At 33.5% G+C, this 17,723-nt stretch overlaps 1 protein-coding gene across 1 annotated transcript in view; it reads left to right on the top strand.

Moving 5' to 3' along the window:
- Positions 1 to 1,281, top strand: part of LOC136024882 (serine/threonine-protein kinase PAK 3-like) — a gene marked incomplete in the record, with an annotated part of 50,882 nt that extends 49,601 nt beyond the window's left edge. Inside the window, 1 exon segment of the mRNA XM_065700413.1 lies at positions 907 to 1,281. Within this exon segment, the coding sequence (XP_065556485.1) occupies positions 907 to 990 (84 nt within the window).
- Positions 1,282 to 17,723: the final 16,442 nt, after the last annotated feature.

Raw genomic sequence — 17,723 nt, 5'->3', positions numbered from 1 at the left:
CTCTCCTTTTTTCTTCTTCTCTCCCTTTTTCTTCTTCTTTCTTTAATTTTCGCTTTTTTTATGCACTTATCAGTTTTTAATTTTTAACTAGTTTTTTCTTGTTGGTTGACGTCTTTTTTTTTATATATAAATAAAACTAATTCATTCATTCTGTGCATAGGATAGATACAGATATATATATATATATATATATATATATATATATATATATATATATATATATATATATATATATATATATATTTATATATATATATATATATTTATATATATATATATATATATATATATATATATATATATATATATATATATATATATATTTATTTATTTATTAATTTATTTATTTTTGTGTCAAGTAAGCTATGACTTGATTATTACTTTTCATTTCTCTTTGTATTAGCTTTTATTCATTCAAATCGTCTTTAAGTCTTCACACCCCTTCCCCCGTCAAATCTGGCAATTTTCCATTTGATTTCTTATTCTTCTCGTACAATTCGCCTATGTTCTTTGGTTTGTCAAATGTTCAGCCTCCAACCCAGAAAACAACTCTCTGCTGGTTTTGTTTATGGACGAGAAAAATTTTGTTGGGATTGTCTCTTATTTTTATCCTTTTCCAGGGGCATTCGTCGATTATGTATCATGTTAGAATATCATGCTCTCTTTTTTTTCTGGGTCTATATTTATTCAAAAGGAAAAATGTTTGTTAGGGACGTATAAGTGTTTGCTTATTTTAATATATTTTTTCACTTTCCACGATTTTGAAAGGATCATCGTATAGTTTTTAAAAGATCTCCCCTATCTTTTCGTTTTGTAAGATGTATTGTATTTGTATTTTTTATTAGATTTTATTTGCTTCTTTGCATTGCCTCATCTTTTGTATTGATATGTTGTTGTTTTTTTTAGCATCCATTTTTAAAGATGTCTCGCCCATTGACTAGTCTTTATCCTCTCATTGTTGCTGCCAAGGAAGCTGCTAAAGGTCACTGAACATCTTGAAAACGTGGCTTTGTTCACCTAGAAAATGTTCTTCATTGGTCGACAACTTTTCGTCTAATCGTCTCTTATTAATGCTGCTTATCTGAGAGCTAGTGAACTAAAAACTGCGGTTAAAGTACTCCATCAGAGCTTGTGAACAGAGAGACCTGAAAGAGTACTTTGGTCCCTACCAATTCAGTGATTCAAATCAGTTCGACAGAAATTCCCTATGTGGTAGATCCTACTAGTTGCCTTTGTATAGTAATAGCCTTTTTTTCAATAACAGGGCAAGATTAATTAGTATTACTTCTTATGTACTATATGCTGAATTTTAGTAAGGTTTTACTTGCTGATTTTACATATATAATGCGAGAAATGTTTTATTTCCTATGCTGACTTAAATAGTACTTTTTTGAAATTTAAATATTTCTAACGTATCTTCAAACTGTTCTTATTATTTTTATCTTCATCGACTGACGGCCTTTAAAACATTTTTTAAATTGAAAATTTCGAAGGAAGGATAGTTAGCCTAATTTCTACCATATTCTAACATACATGTCTAACGTATCTTCAAGCTGTTCTTATTATTGTTATAATCATCGATTGACGGCCTTTACAACATGTTCAAATTTGAAATTTTGAAGGAAGGATAGTTGGCCTAATTTCTAACGTATTCTGACATACATTTATGACGTATCTTCAAAATGTTCCTATAATTGTTATCTTCATCGACTAACGGCCTTTCAAACATATTCAAATTTGACATTTTGAAGGAAGGATAGTTGAGCTTATTTCTAACGTATTCTAACATACATTTCTAACGTATCTTCAAAACGTTCCTGTAATTGGTATCTTCATCGAAAGACGGCCTTTAAAACATGTTCAAATTTGACATTTTGAAGGAAGGATAGTTGAGCTTATTTCTAACGTATTCTAAAATACATTTCTGACATTTCTGACGTATCTTCAAAATGTTCCTATCCATGTTATCTTCATCGACTAACTGCTTTTAAAACATGTTCAAATTTGACATTTTGAAGGAAGGATAGTTGAGCTTATTTCTAACGTATTCTAACATACATTTTTAACGTATCTTCAAAACGTTCCTATAATTGGTATCTTCATCGAAAGACGGCCTTTAAAACATTTTCAAATTTGACATTTTGATGGAAGGATAGTTAGCCTAAGTTCTAACGTATTCTAACATACATTTCTAATGTACCCTCAAACTATCATCATTATTCTTATCTTCATCGACTGAAGGTCTTTAAAACATGCTCAAATTTGACTTTTCGAAGGATGGAACGTTGGTCATGGTTGTGGTTTTATACCACTCGCCTGAAGTATCAAAGTCAATGGGTTTTCCTTTATTTCATACCATTGGCCTGTTTTTAAAATATAATTTGAAATTCATTTCCCCCTTTCAAAACACCCCCCTTCCCTTCTCTCCCGGATAAATTACTAGATGCATGCCTAACACCAGTGTTGTTGTTTAGATAAATTTGGAATAAGTAATTGAAAAACGCATTGAATATGAAAAGGATACATTTGAAATTGTTCAGCATTTCATTGAATAAAGAAATTAACCATTAATCAAGTAATGAACACTGTATTTACTCCTCTATTTAAGTTCAGTAATTGTTTTATAAATATCAAGCTGGTCCTTATGACTTGAAATTGCTTATAAATTACGACTGTAGAGTTCTTCTTTATTTGGATTTGATTTTTTATTTGGACAGCTGCAAGTTGATATACATTGATGACATTTCTGCTGTAGAGTTTTGCAAGAAAACGTGAAAAAAGCTTTCTGTTTGACGCTCTTCATGACATGTGTCGTTTAGCTTTGTCTATGCATATGAAAGTTAAGATAAATCCTAAGTTATTCTTTCAACTTTCTGAATTCCACTTTAACTTTCTATTCTTCATTTTTTCCAACCCCTATACCCTCCACTTTGATCACTTTTAACTCTTTACTTTATGGTAGTATTGATATTCGTTGCCATCCAATCTGAAATTGGGCATCCATATTGAAAACATTAAAATTGAACGTCGCTGAAAATCCAAATTGAAAAAACGTTGAAAAGATCACTCGTTCTACTTAAGCTTCTTTCAAAATTCACATCATTTCCTCTTCATTTTTGCATTGATGTTTTATATCAACGGAAAAGGCTAAAAAGTTCTTGTTCGCATTCTAATACATTGCAAGACAAGCAAGTATAAGCATCAGCGCTTATGCATATTGTAATGATAACGTTCCTTCTAATATTAATGTTTGATTTAGTTGTTTTTAGTTTTAATAAGTTTGTTCGTTTGCTCTTTCGTTTATTCTATTTCAATTCCATTTTATGTCTATTTGCTCTTTTCTATTCTATCCCAGTTTACACTATGCCTTTTTTTAATTATGATTTTTTTCCTTTTGTTGTTTTTTTCATCTCCTGACAATTGTTTATAGATTATGGTGTTGATTTATTTAGTGTTTTGCAGTTTGAGGAGGTACACAAGTTTAGCATTTTTTGCTCGTGATGGCTGATTTTTAATAAAAATGTATGTTGTTGTATTATATACTAAAATATGTGTTGACCCCCATAACTTCCTCCAAAAGAAACTACTCTGTCACACAGACTTACGCAAGATAAATGGCCTCCTGCCTAATTCTAGTACTCCGCACATTTCTGTATAATTATGCATATCTCTGTTTTGTGATTTTAGTCCGTGTTCAGCTTAAAACAAAAGCTTTTAAAGGGAACAGAAAAATCCGTAAAAATCTGTTATGCAATCCTAATCGCGTTTATTTCCAAGAATAGAAATAGATTTCACATGAAGGTTCATTAGAATACATTATGTTTTAAGGAGAAGTGTTCGCTCTGCTTTTTTAAGGAGAAGGGGCACCAGGCACAACTTTTAGGGATTCCCTTTCTGTTGCTTTCAAACCCATAAATATACATGTTTTTTCAAGCATTATTTGTAAAAGATATATACATATATATATATATATATATATATATATATATATATATATATATATATATATATATATATATATATATATATATATATATATATATATATATATATATATATATATATGTATATTGAATATTGGTACCTTCCAATATTCTAATCTTGGTTTAGAGGCTTATTTTCCTATTCTTTCAAACTTTTTTTTAACTGTGAATAAACACCCTGACCCTTGGTTATTCTACTTTTAACATCTTCACTGCTCCCACCGTCTTTAATAATAATTCTGCCGAGGTAAGTGAAGCTGCCCACCTGATCAATCTTTTCGTTACCCAACGTCATATTTTCATCTTCACTTATTCCAAGCCTTAGTGACTTAGTTTTCCTAACATTAATTTTCAATCCTATCCTAGCACCCTAAACTCGCAAAATGTCTAAAAGCTCATTCATTTTGCTCACACTTTCATCCAGGAGCCTTAAATCATGAGCATAATTTAAGTGCAGGAAAGTTTTTCCTCCCCATTTGATTCCGTGGTCTCTCGTTGCCTTTCTTGTGCTTCTTGATACCAAGTCCATTAAAATGATCCATATAAAGGGCAATAGAACACAACCCTGATTAACTCTGATTTAATGCTAAACTACCTACTAACCTCTTTTCTGACTTTAACCGTAGCAGTATTGTTCTCGCACTTTTTTTTTCAAAATCGAAATTTCGAAATTTTGTTTCAAAATCGGAGGGGGATGATAATTTGCCATTTTTAGAAAACTAGAGGGGGAGGAAAACCTAGGCCTGATGCCACTAAAGCGTGCTAAACTTCGTTTTGTAAAGTAAGGACACATTTATTTACTTTATCACATATATTAAAAAAATTATTCCCTTGATTCATTCATAAAAGTGGAAAAGTATAATTATTCTTTAAAAGTCATTCTCTTAAAAAAATGTTTTAATTTCTAATGAGAAAGGTACAAAGGAGTACATTAATTTTAAGTTTAATTCCTTAAAGCCGTTTGTTGCCATGAGCTTCCTTTATAAAGGTAGTAAAGTTATGCAGGCAAATACTGAAAAATCTGAAATTGATCACTTTTGTTTAGGCCTGCTTTGAAGTTTTAAAAGACGACAAAATAATACGTTTGAAATGAGTTTTTCCAAATGAAATGTAAATTGTTTGTTTGCAACCAACTTTTATTTACTAAAAGACTGATTCCAACTTCACTAATCATTTTAATGTATTTGTCTGGTATACCATATAAGGATAAAACCTGCTAAAACTTGTCTGTCAACGGAATCGAACGCTTGCTCATAATGTATAAAACTGAGGACCAACGGTGTTTGACAACTAAGGCACTTCTCAATTATTAACCTAACAGTGAAAATTTGGTCGTCACATACTCTACCTTTTTTAAAACCGCACTTTTCTTAAAACTTTGTCCGCAGCATATCTCAGTCTAAATAGTATCATATTACTAAGTAGTTTTCTACCTACAGAGACCAGACTATTGACTCGATAATTACGACTCTTACTCTTGTCACCGTTCTTATACAGTGGTTTAATTAAAGTTTTCATAAAATCGTTAAGCACTTCCTTTTTCAAAAATTATATTCATAATCTTCAGTAACTTATTTCTAACCTCAGAGCCACCATATTTATGAAACTCATTTACCACATTATCAGCATCTGGAGCCTTATTATTTGTTACTCCTTTTAGAACTGTCGCTAATTCATCCTCACAAGACAAATCTTCCTTTACATCCAAGCTATCACAAACTTCATTATTTTCATCTATATCTTTTCCTGCAACTTAATCTCGGTTTAGCACATTCTCAAAATGTTCCTCCTATCTCTCTTTAACTCATTCTTTATCACTAATTGTGGCCCCATTCCTGTCTTTAACTGGGACAAGTCACGATTAACTACTCCTTCTTAATTTGTTAACACGCCAGTATAATATTTTACTATTATGCCGTCTAGCTGTATCTTTAAGATTCTCGGCAATTTTATCCATGGACTCCACTTCACAACTCCTTAGTTCATATTTTAATGCTTTCTCTGCTTTCTTTACATTCCTTTTGTATTCGTATAATCTATCACTCAGATAATTCTTGTACAAACCCCTTCTCCTCTCTATCAAACATTAAGCTTTCTCACTAATAATCCTAGCTACAGTCTTAACTTTCTTCTCTAAGACACCATCAGCAACTTCACAAATTATTTTTCTAAAATTATTCCATCCTTCTTCGACATTATATCCTAGTATCTTTTATTGATCCTGCCAGTCTTGGGTATGCTATTACATAATCAATAAGGTTTGCTGTCTTACCATCAAACGAATACCATGTCAACTTCTGGGCCATTTTATGACCAAACGCCATATTGGTTATAACTAGATTTTTATATCTGCGAAATTACGAAAGTGTAGCCATTACTGTTTTCTTTTCCTACACCAAATTTACCTAAGCTAGGATAACATCTACAAAAGTGATCCATTCTATTTAGGGTGCCCCGACAAGCGGACAACTGAGCTGGTTGAGATTCTACCTTGTGACGATAAGATGGTCTCACAGATGGGGTTAGTTTGTTTGTATATTCCTTAAGATCTTAAGAAGAATGGTAATTTGAACAAAGGAATGTCAAATTGCTCAAAACCAGTTTGAGATTGTCTGGGATTAATTTTTCTTGGCCACCTGATCAGTTTCAAAACTGACTATGATTGGGCGCCTAACATTTCAGACTATGGCTTTTTTTAAGTGTTAACAATGGTAAATTGTTCATAGCGACATTTGCTAGAGTTAAAGAAGTCATTTATAAGGAATCATTTAAAACGACTTATTTACAGAATCATGTTTAATAGTCTTATTTACATAGGGAAATGATCAAAAACTGATTGGTTTTAACCGAGTTCCGGTCGGTTTTTGGGGTCAGTTTTTTTCTAGTTCCCCTGTAGTACCCACGGGTTTTCGTCTGCCGTTGAGCAAAACTGAGCAATTATTTTTGAAAGTGGAAAGCATGTCAATTGTTAAGAACCCTATAATTGGATATTTTTATGATTGTCGGTCAGAACCACCAGCTTTGTACAATACGACTCATGCCCTGTAGAAAGTAAACAAGGGAAAGGAGGGTTGCATGGCAAGAAACCATGGTTTCTATGCTTTTCCACAGAATCTTACCCCTATCGTATAAACACTTCAACTGAACCGACCGGTTTTTCTCATTGGTTTCCCTATGCGTCTGAACCAATCATAGTCCAATCTGAAAACAAATAAATCTAGTCTTCTAAAAGTTTGGGGCCGGTCTCTCGAAAGAAAAGATAATTTGGAGAAAGTGTTACCAAGTTGTGCTGAGACCGCTCATTGCCACTGGTCTATCTTGGCCTCTTTCTATTTCTTCCTTTCATTTTGCTCTTCATAGAAAGCTTTTTTTTGGTGTTGATTGAAAAAAGTGATACCCTTTTAAGTCATCAGTTGCACTGTAGGTAAGTAAACAGGGACTAATCAAGTAACATGGGTTTTAAGGAATCAAATAGCTTGTGTATATATCGAAAAGGTATAAATTTCGCCGTGTTCACAACACTGAATGGTCACCAGCCGATGAGTGGAAATAATAATAATTAAAAGAACTATTTAGGTCTAGGGTAAGTCTGGACGTGATACAAATGGACTAAATTTTCCTCAGGTTATGTTGCAGATTACTTTGATAGATATATCATCCATTGAGTGAGCGTGAATTGCATTTCGGAAGATGTTTGAATGACTAAAAATGGTACGAAACTACGTAAAAGATCTTTGCATGTATTTGTATAATAAAAACAGTCCTGCACCCTATTTCATATTTTGGAGAGAAGCTAGAGGACCTATGTTGTTCAACAATACAACAGGCAACACATCAATGTTGAAACATCAAATGAAAATGCTACTACTACTAACAACTCACTACAGCACCAAACTGCACTAAGGATAATAGTCCGTTCAGACGCATGAAAAACAATCAAAATCGATGGTTTTCGGGACTAGGATTTTTTTTCTAGTTTCCCTGTGGTACTGATTGGTTTTGTGTGTCGTCGACAAAAATGAGCAAGTATTTTTGAAAGTGAAAAGCATGTCAATTATTAACTACGGTAGAATTCAAGATTTGGCGGCTCGCGTTCAATACCACCAGTATTTTAACGATATTAGTTTGTTCTATATAAAGCGAACAAGAAAAAGGAGGATACCTAGCAAAAAAATACATTTTATCCATGCTTTTTGGAAAATTCTTGCACCTATCGTTCGAAAACGTTTTCTTTCGTACCGGTTGCAGACGTCCAACTGAAAGAATTTTATGGTAATTAATAATCAATTTAGTGCTTATCTTGTCTACCTTCACGCTTCAAGCACGTTTGAACGTCAGCAAACATAACCTAAAGACACCCTGGCACCTGATCTTTTTTCAAAGCTAATTTTAGAAAAGACCTTTTAATTCTGCTGAAAAAGCTTCTGCATTTTTTGTTATTGATTTATCAAACTTCATCCACAAAATAAGTTCCAAGAAAAATAAGAGCTCTATTAAACCAAAAATAAGCAGAAATCAAATCAAATAATCTTCCATGAATAAAACTACAAATCACCGTAAATACATAAATGAAGTCGAAATATATCCGGCCTTATAAATAATCGTATCCAGGCTTTCAAATGGCCGTATTAGCAGCATATCAAGAATAGCTTAGAGTATTATGTTGAAACTTTCAAAGCATGCCGAGGGGTATGTTGAGCTATTAAAAAGAAATTAAATAAAAAAAACAAGTTATTTAACTGCAAGTAAGGAGCGACATTAAAACGGACAGAAATTATTCCGTATATGAAAGGGTTGTCCCCTCCTCAACGCCTCGCTGTTTGCGTTAAAATTTTGACTTTTTCTCACCACTTCTTTTTAAAACAATAAACAACTTTAGCGTAAAGAGCGAGGCGTTGAGGAGGGGACAACTCCTTTCATATACAGAATAATTTCTGTTCGTTTTAAGTTTTAATGTCGCTCCTTACTTGCAGTTGCAAGACTTGTTTTTCTTATTTAATTTCTGGACATTTTTAATTAATACATGTTTTGTTTTTGGCTCACCACAAATGAATAATTAAAACAAAATTTGCATACTAGTTTTTTTTGGCTAAATAGCGTAGTTTTGATCGGACGATTTTGATGAAAAAACGTGTGGGGGAGGAGGCCTAGTTGCACTCCAAGTTTTGGTTACTTAAACATGCAATTAGAACTTTTTTTACGAACGTTTTTATTAATAATAAATATACGTAACTTATGAATTAACTTACATAACGAAATTCTATGTTTGTATATTTTTATTACGTATATGAGGGGCTTCTCCTCCTTATCGATACCTCACTCTTTACACTAAAGCTTCAATTTGGCCAAAAGGCCATAGAATAATAAATTGAAATTACTAAAAATACTTTAGCGTATAGAGTGAGGCATTGTGGAAGAGACAAACCCCCTTATATGCATAATAAGTTCTGTTCGTTTTAGATTCTAATGCTGCTCCTTACTTCCACCAGAAAAAACTTTTTTTGTTTATTTTTTCATTGTTTTCTTTAAATAATACTAGAAAATCCTGTGGAACCTTCATGGAAATTTTCTTTCCTCATGATAAATTCCCCCATGGGAAGATCCTCCCACGTAATTTCCTCCCCTCGACCCTCCTTTAACGTGAAAAAGTCCCCCTGAAGACGTCTGTGTACGTCCCAATAACCATTACTATATGTAAACAATGGTCAAAGTTTGTAACTTGGAGCCCCTCCCCCGGGAACTCCGGGGGATTAAGTCGTCCCGAAAGACATAATTGTTAGGGTTTTCGACTATGTTGAACAAAATGGCAATCTCAAAATTTTGATCCAGTAACTGTGGTAAAAACTTGAGTGTGGGAGGGGACATAGGTTCCCTCCAATTTTTTTGGTCACTTAAAAAGGGCACTAGAACTTTTAATTTCCGCTAAAATGATCCCTATTGTGACATTCTAGGACCACTGGGTCGATACGATCACCCCTGGGGAAAAGAAAAAACAAATACACACGCATCCGTGATGATCTGTCTTCTGGGAAACAAAATTCCACATTTTTGTAGATAGGAGCTTGAAACTTCACAGTAGGGTTCTCTGGTACGCTGAATCTGATGGTGTGATTTTCGTTAAGATTCTTTGACTTTTAGGGGTTGTTTTCCCCTATTTTCTAAAATATGGCAGATTTTCTCAGGCTCTTAACTTTTGATGGGTAAAACTAATCTTATATATTTAGAATCAGCGTGAAAATGCAATTCTTTTGATGTAGCTATTGGTATCAAAATTCCATTTTTTAGAGTTTCGGTTAAAATTGAGCCGGGTTGCTCCTTACTACAGTTCGTACCACGAACTATTTGAAAATACTGTTCATACTTTTTTGTCCTAAGGCTATTAATTTAAAAGTTTTCAAAGACTTGTAGGGTGTTGGGCTATGTCAAAACATACTGTAAGTGCATCTAGGATGTCAAAATAGGATCGATGCAAAATTATGGGAATTGTATTAAGTTTCATTTTTCAGGAAGACTTGATGATGTGTAAAACTAAATTAAACAATACAATGTATGTCTAGATTTTCAAACGGACAAATGTTATTAAAAACTTGTGAAGAATTTTTCTCCAACATGTAAATAGTAAGCAAAACTATGGATTTAGATAGAATTTAATACTTTACTAAATATGAGCTTTAGTTCATTCTTCAATACTATCAAACAGGTCGTGGGAGCGACCCTGTTCAATAGTAAGTTAAACTGTAAAAAATTAAATTTTGATACTAATAGATACATCAAAGAATCGGATTTTTATGCTGATTTCAAATATATAAGTGTCATTAAATTTAGTCTTGCTTATCAAAAGCTACGAGCCTGAGAAAATTTGCCTTATGTTTTGAAAATAGGAGGAAACACCCCCTAAAAGTCATAGGATCTTAACAAAATCACACCGTGGCATTCAGTGTATCAGAGAATCCTACTGTAGAAGTTTCAAGCTCCTATCTACAAAAATGTGGAATTTAGTATTTTTTCCAGAAGACTGATCACGAGTTGTTTTTTTTTTCCAGGGGTGATAGTATTGACCAACTGGTCCTAGAATGTCGAGAGAGGGCTCATTCTAATGGAAATTAAAAGTTCTAGTGCCCTTTTTAAGCGACCAAAATAAATTGGAGGGCACCCACGCTCATTTTTCCCCAAAGTCAACGGATCAAAATTTTGAGATAGCCATTTTGTTCAGAATAGTCGAAAAACATAACAACTATCTCTTTGGGGCTGAATTACGTCCCCACAGTCCCCGGGGGAGGGGCTGCAAGTTACAAACTTTGACCGGTGTTTCCATACAGTAATGGTTATTTGGAAGTTCTTCCAAATAACTTGGATTCGAATTATTTGGATTCTTCGGTCATATAACAGAGATTATTATGCATATGGGGGTTCATCTTTTCCTAAATACCTCGCTCTTTACGCTAAAGTGCTTTTAGTAATTTCAACTATTTATTCTACAGCCTTTGTGATTCAGGGGTCAATCTTAAAGAATTGGGACAAAATTAAAGCTTTAGTGTAAAGAGCAAGGTATTAACGAGGGGTAAAGCCCCCTCATATACATAATAGAAATATATGAATATAGAAGTTTGTTACGTAAGCTAATTTGTAAGTTACGTATTTATGTTACTAATAAAAACGTTCGTTAAAAATTAAAAATTCTAGTTGCCTTTTCAAGTAACCGAAAAATTGGAGGGCAACTGGGCCTCATCCCCCACCCTTTTTCTCAAAATCGTCCGATCAAAACTAAAAGAAAGCCATTTAGCCAAAAAAAAATAAAAATAAGCAAATTTCGTTTTAATTATTCATTTGCGGAGAGCCAAAATCAAACATGCATTAATTCAAAAATGTTCAGAAATTAAATAAAAAAAAACATCTTTTTAACTGAAAGTAAGGAGTGACATTAAAACTAACAACGAACAGAAATTACTCCGTATATGTAAGGGGCTTTTCCTCCTCAACACCCCGCTCTTTACGCTAAAGTTTGACTCTTTCTGTTAACTTTACTTTTTAAAACAGTAGAAAACTTTTGCGTAAGGAAAGAGGCGTTGAGGAGGGGACAGTCCCTTTCATATTGGGAATGATTTCTTGTCATTTTAAGTTTTCTTTTTGTAATACCAAGAAGAAACACAGCTTTGCATAGGCAGCAACTCTTCGTTTTAGCTTAAATTTTTTGAATATTGGTTTTTCATATGACTTAAATGTGTTTGAAGTTCTTTATCTTATGTGATTTTCAGATGAAAAATAATCTACATATATTAGTAACAGTCATTGGTAATTAATTACTATTTTGCATATATAACATTTAGATAAAAAACACATTTATAAATATAAAAGAAGTTTTACACTACAGCCAATATAGCCTAGGTGTTTATATTGTAATTTTATCATCTTTAAAATATACAACTGTAAAACAATTTTTGAAATGATGTATGGGTTCTCATATGCACATTCACGTTCCGTCTCCGTAAAAATTTCTTTTTGCATACTTAGCACACTGCTACTTGCTTCTTGTTGTATTTTTCATGCATCAAGGTACAAGTTTTACTATCTGCTTCGGGTGTCACGGCATTTATCTGGGTTTGTTGTTTGATGCCTATATGATCATTGAAGTTGTCTGTGTGTCTGTCGAGTGACGTCACTGTCCACATATGACGTCTGAATTATTTCATCATATACCAATTCAAAAACGAATGTATTCAAGCTGAAGTAGCTCAGTTGGTAAAGCGTTATGTTCCAGGTTCTAGGTCCGAGAGGTTCCAGGTTCAAACCTTGGCTTTAGCAAAATAAAAAGAAAAACAAACTAAAAACTAATAAAAAAACTAAACAAACTAAAAAAACTAAAAACTGAAAAAAAACTAAAAAAAAGAACAAACTGAAAAATAAAGGAGAAAAAGGAAAAAAAAAAAAAAAAAACTAAAAAAGGTAAATGTATTCAAGCCGAAGTAGCTGAGTTGGTAAAGCGTTATGTTCCAAGTTCTAGGTCAGAGAGGTTCCATGTTCGAGCCTTGGCTTTAGCATTAATACAAAAGAAGAGAAAAAACTAAAAAAGGTAAAAACTACATAAAAAAAAATAAAACAACTAAAGAAAAGGTAAAAAGATAAAAACGTCAACTCCAAGTCAAATTCGTAATTTGTTTGGAATCACACTAACAACTTGCTCTCCTTCAGCTCCTACAGAGTTATGGTAAAAATATAAATCGAAAATGGCCGAGGATATACTCCATCGAAAACGGTTAGAGACGTCAGATATGACTTTTGATTTTACATCAGAAATTTATAACTACACTTTAGTTATTATTGAAGATTTGTGCTTATGTGTGGCAAACAAACCTCTTCAGAATTTGGGAATGCCTTTACCTAATCGTAACGCTGCTGTTTCGACATGTGTATAATTGGATCGTGAATAAAGTTACAACACGAGGGATCTATTGTCGTATGTACAAAATAATATTTCTAAGTTAACGTCTGAGCAAAAAGAATGAACATTTCTGAACATTTATGATAAGATAATGCATTATGTAGATAACAACGTTGGAGAAATCTTCTTTTTGGATGCACCAGGAGGTACTGGTAAAACGTTTGTGATAAAATTGATTCTGGCATCAATTCGATCAGAAAATGACATAGCGTTGGAAATTTCGTCGTCCGGAATAGCCGAAACGTTTTTGCCTGATGGAAGAACTGCTCATTCCGCTTTGAAATTGCCTCTGAATTTGCATTCTACATAAACTCCCACGTGCAATATTTCAGAATCATCTGGGATGGGTAAAGTATTGCAGCAATGCAAACTTATTGCACACAAAAAATCGCTCGAGGCTGTGGAGCAATCATTGCGAGATTTGCAAGGAAATTCAAAACCCTTTGGCAGCACCTTAATCTTGCGGGAGATTTCAGGCAAACATTACCTATAATGCCTAGATCAACCCCTGCAGAAGAAATGAATGCTTGCCTGAAAAATTCTAATTTATGGGCACACTAAAAGACATTAAAATTAACTACAAATATGCGTGTCCGATTGCAAAACGATACTCTGGTCAAAAATTTTCAGATCAATTGCTGGCAATTGGAAACGGAAAGCTCCCAGTAGACTCAATTTCAGGATGTATACAACTGCCTGCTGACTTCTGTAATTTAGTGGCGTCCAAAAATGAATTAGTTGAAAAGGTATTTCCGAATATTCTAACCAATTATAAAAATCATAAATGGCTAAGTGAACGAGCGATTCTGGCAGCCAAGAATAAAGACGTCCACGAAATCAACAATATTATTTTGACCAAGATTCGAGACCAGGCAGTCATTTACAAGTCAGTCGACACAGTTGTGGAACCAAATGAAGCGGTTAATTATCCATCTGAATTTTTAAATTCCCTGGATCTCCCAGGGTTTCCACCACACGTGCTACATCTAAAAATAGGCGTACCAATAATATTGTTACGAAACATTAACCCACCAAAGCTTTGCAATGGCACGCGACTTGCCGTAAAAAAAAACAATGAAAAACTTAATAGAGGCAACAATCTTGACAGGGCCTTTTGAGGGTGAGGCTGTTCTTATTCCTTGCATTCCCATGATTCCAACGGATCTGCCTTTTCAATTTAAAAGATTGCAATTCCCAATTCGATTAGCATTTGCAATCACCATCAACAAAGCTCAAGGGCAATCATTAGAAAAATGCGGTATAGGTCTTAATACAGATTGTTTTTCCCATGGACAATTGTATGTTGCATGTTCGAGGGTCGGTAAACCTGACAATCTATTTTTATACACAGACAATGAGACAGCGATGAATGTTGTATATTCGCAAGTTTTACGTAGTTAATTTATATTGTATATGTATATCTATCTATCTATCTATCTATCTGTATAAAAATAAGTTGTATGTATGCATGTTTGTTTGTTTGTAAAAAGAGCGTTTTTCATATGACGTCATTATAAGTATATAAGGCTTTGTATATGCACAGACAGTGGGACAGCGAAGAATGTTATACATTCGCAAGTTTTACGTAGTTAAAAACATATATATATATATCTATCTATATTCACAGGTGGAACACAGGGACAAAACTACAATGGCGCGTAACTAATACGGCACGTAACAACTTGCGTGCTTGGGGGGCTTGGGGTGTGGGGCGCAAAGGGCCATACCAACAGCTAGTATTTGTATATATTTTAATAAGGCATTTCAACAATTCAAAAATCTTAAGTAACAAAACCAAAAGTTTGAAGCTTAGTGGATATAGTTATTATAAACCAGACTTATTATAATAATCAAATATCTTTGAATAGATTTAGTACGAAAAGAAATCTAATTGCGTAAAGAGCAAAAAAACTTATAATTGCAAAAATATTTGTATATATTTTAACCAGGGATTACAATAATTCAAAAACCTTAAAAAAGAAAACCAAAAGTTTGAAGCTTAGTGGATATTGTTTTTGGAAGTCGGGCCTGCTTTAATGCTTAAATATTTTTGAAAAGATTCAGCATGAAAAAACAGCAAATCGTCTGCGGTTAAAAAAAGAGCTACAATGAGAACCCATATAAAGAAGCTTGCAGCGTGCCAAGTTAGGGAGCCCAGCGGCACGTAGTTGCAAAAATATTTGTATATACTTTAATAAAGAATTACAACAATTCAAAAACCTTTGAAAAAGACCAAAAGTTTGAAGCTTAGTAGATATCGTTTATAGAAACCGGACTTGCTTTTATAATCAAATATATTTGAAAATAATTAGTATCAAAAGACGACAATGAGAATCCACATATACAAACTTACAACGTGGTGAGTGCCGGGGACTGGTGGCCAAGCCGCCAAATTCCCTGTACTCCATATATTATGTATATGCCGGTAACGCCTTATTTTGGATTAAATAAAAAAAAACAAGTTTTTTCAACTGAAAGTAAGGAGCGACATTAAAACTTAAAACGAACATAAATTACTTCGTATATAAAAGGGGCTGCTTCCTCATCAACGCCCCGCTCTTTACGCTAAAGTTTGACTCTTTCTCTCACCTCTTCTTTTTAAAACAGTAAAAAACCTTAGCGCAAGGTTTAAGAGCGGGGCGTTGATGAGGAAGCAGCCCCTTTCACATACGAAGTAATTTCTGTTCGTTTTAAGTTTAAATGTCGCTCCTTACTTGCAGTTGAAAAGACTTGTTTTTTTCATTTAATTTCTGAACGTTTTTGAATCAATGCATGTTTTGATTTTGGCTCTCCGCAGAGGAATAATTAAAACGAAATTTGCATATTTTTTTTTTCGGCTAATTGGCTTTCTCATAATTTTGATCGAATGATTTTGAGAAAAAAAAGAGCGGGGGAGGAATCCTAGTTGCCCTCCGATTTTTTGGTTGCTTGAAAAAGCAACTAGAACTTTCAATTTTTTACGATTGTTTTTGTTAGTAAAAGATATACGTAACTTATTACATATATGTTTTATTACATATATTCTCATAATTTTGATAGAATGATTTTGAGAAAAAAAGAGCGGGGGAGGAAGCCTAGTTGCCCTCCGATTTTTTGTTTGCTTGAAAAAGCAACTAGAACTTTCAATTTTTTTACGTTTGTTTTTGTTAGTAAAAGATATACGTAACTTATAAATTAGCTTACGTAATGAGCTTTTGTATTCTCATGTTTTTATTACATATATGAGGGGTTTCACCCCCTCGTCAGTACCTCTTTCTTTACGCTAAAGCTTAAATTTTGTCCCAATTTATTAAGAATGACCCCTGAATCACAACAGCCATAGAATAAATAATTAAAATTACTAAAAATACTTTAGCGTAAAGAGCGAAGTATTAGGAGGAGGTGAGCCCCTAATATGCGTAAAAATTTCGGTTCGTTTTAAGTTTTAATGCTGTTCCCTACGTCCAGTTGAAAAAAACTTTTTCATATTTATTTTTTCATTGTTTTTTTTTAATAGTGCTAAAAAATCCTGTGCTCCCTTCATGGAAATTTTCTTCCCCCATGAAAAATTCCTCGATGGAAAGTTCTCCCAATATATCATCCTCTTCTCAGACCTTCCATCCAACCAAACAATCCCCCTGAAAACGTCTGTACACTTCCCAATAACCATTACTATATGTAAGCACTGGTCAAAGTTTGTAACTTGTAGCCCCTCCCACGGGGACTGTGGAAGAGTAATGCGTCTCCAAAGATACAGTTATATGGTTTTTCGACTATTTTGAATAAAATGGCTATCTCAGAATTTTGATCCGTTGACTTTGGGAAAATAATTAGCGTGGGAGGGGGTCTAGGTGCCCTCCAATATTTTTGGTCACTTAAAAAGGGCACTAGAACTTTTCATTTCCGTTAGAATGACCCTCTCGCAACATTCTAGGACAACTGGGTCGAAACGATCACCCCTGGGGAAAAAAAACAAAAACAAATAAACACGTGATCTGCCTTCTGGCAAAAAAATACAAAATTCCACATTCTTGTAGATAGGAGCTTGAAACTTGTACAGTCGGGTTTTCTGATACGCTGAATCTGATGGTGTAACTTTCGTTAAGATTCTATGACTTTTAGGGGGTGTTTCCCCCTGTTTTCTAAAATAACGCAAATGTTCTCAGGCTCGTAACTTTTGATGCATAACACTAAACTGGATGAAACTTATATATTTAAAATCAGCATTTAAATGCGATTCTTTTGATGTAGCTATTGGTATTAAAGTTCCATTTTTTAGAGTTTTGGTTTCTATTGAGCCGGGTCACTCCTTACTACAGTTC

This window comes from Artemia franciscana, chromosome 3 (genome assembly GCF_032884065.1).
Source record: "Artemia franciscana chromosome 3, ASM3288406v1, whole genome shotgun sequence".
Lineage (NCBI taxonomy): Eukaryota > Metazoa > Arthropoda > Branchiopoda > Anostraca > Artemiidae > Artemia > Artemia franciscana.
The sequence above is the reverse complement of the archived record's forward strand: the minus strand, read 5'-3'. Positions and strand labels throughout refer to the sequence as shown.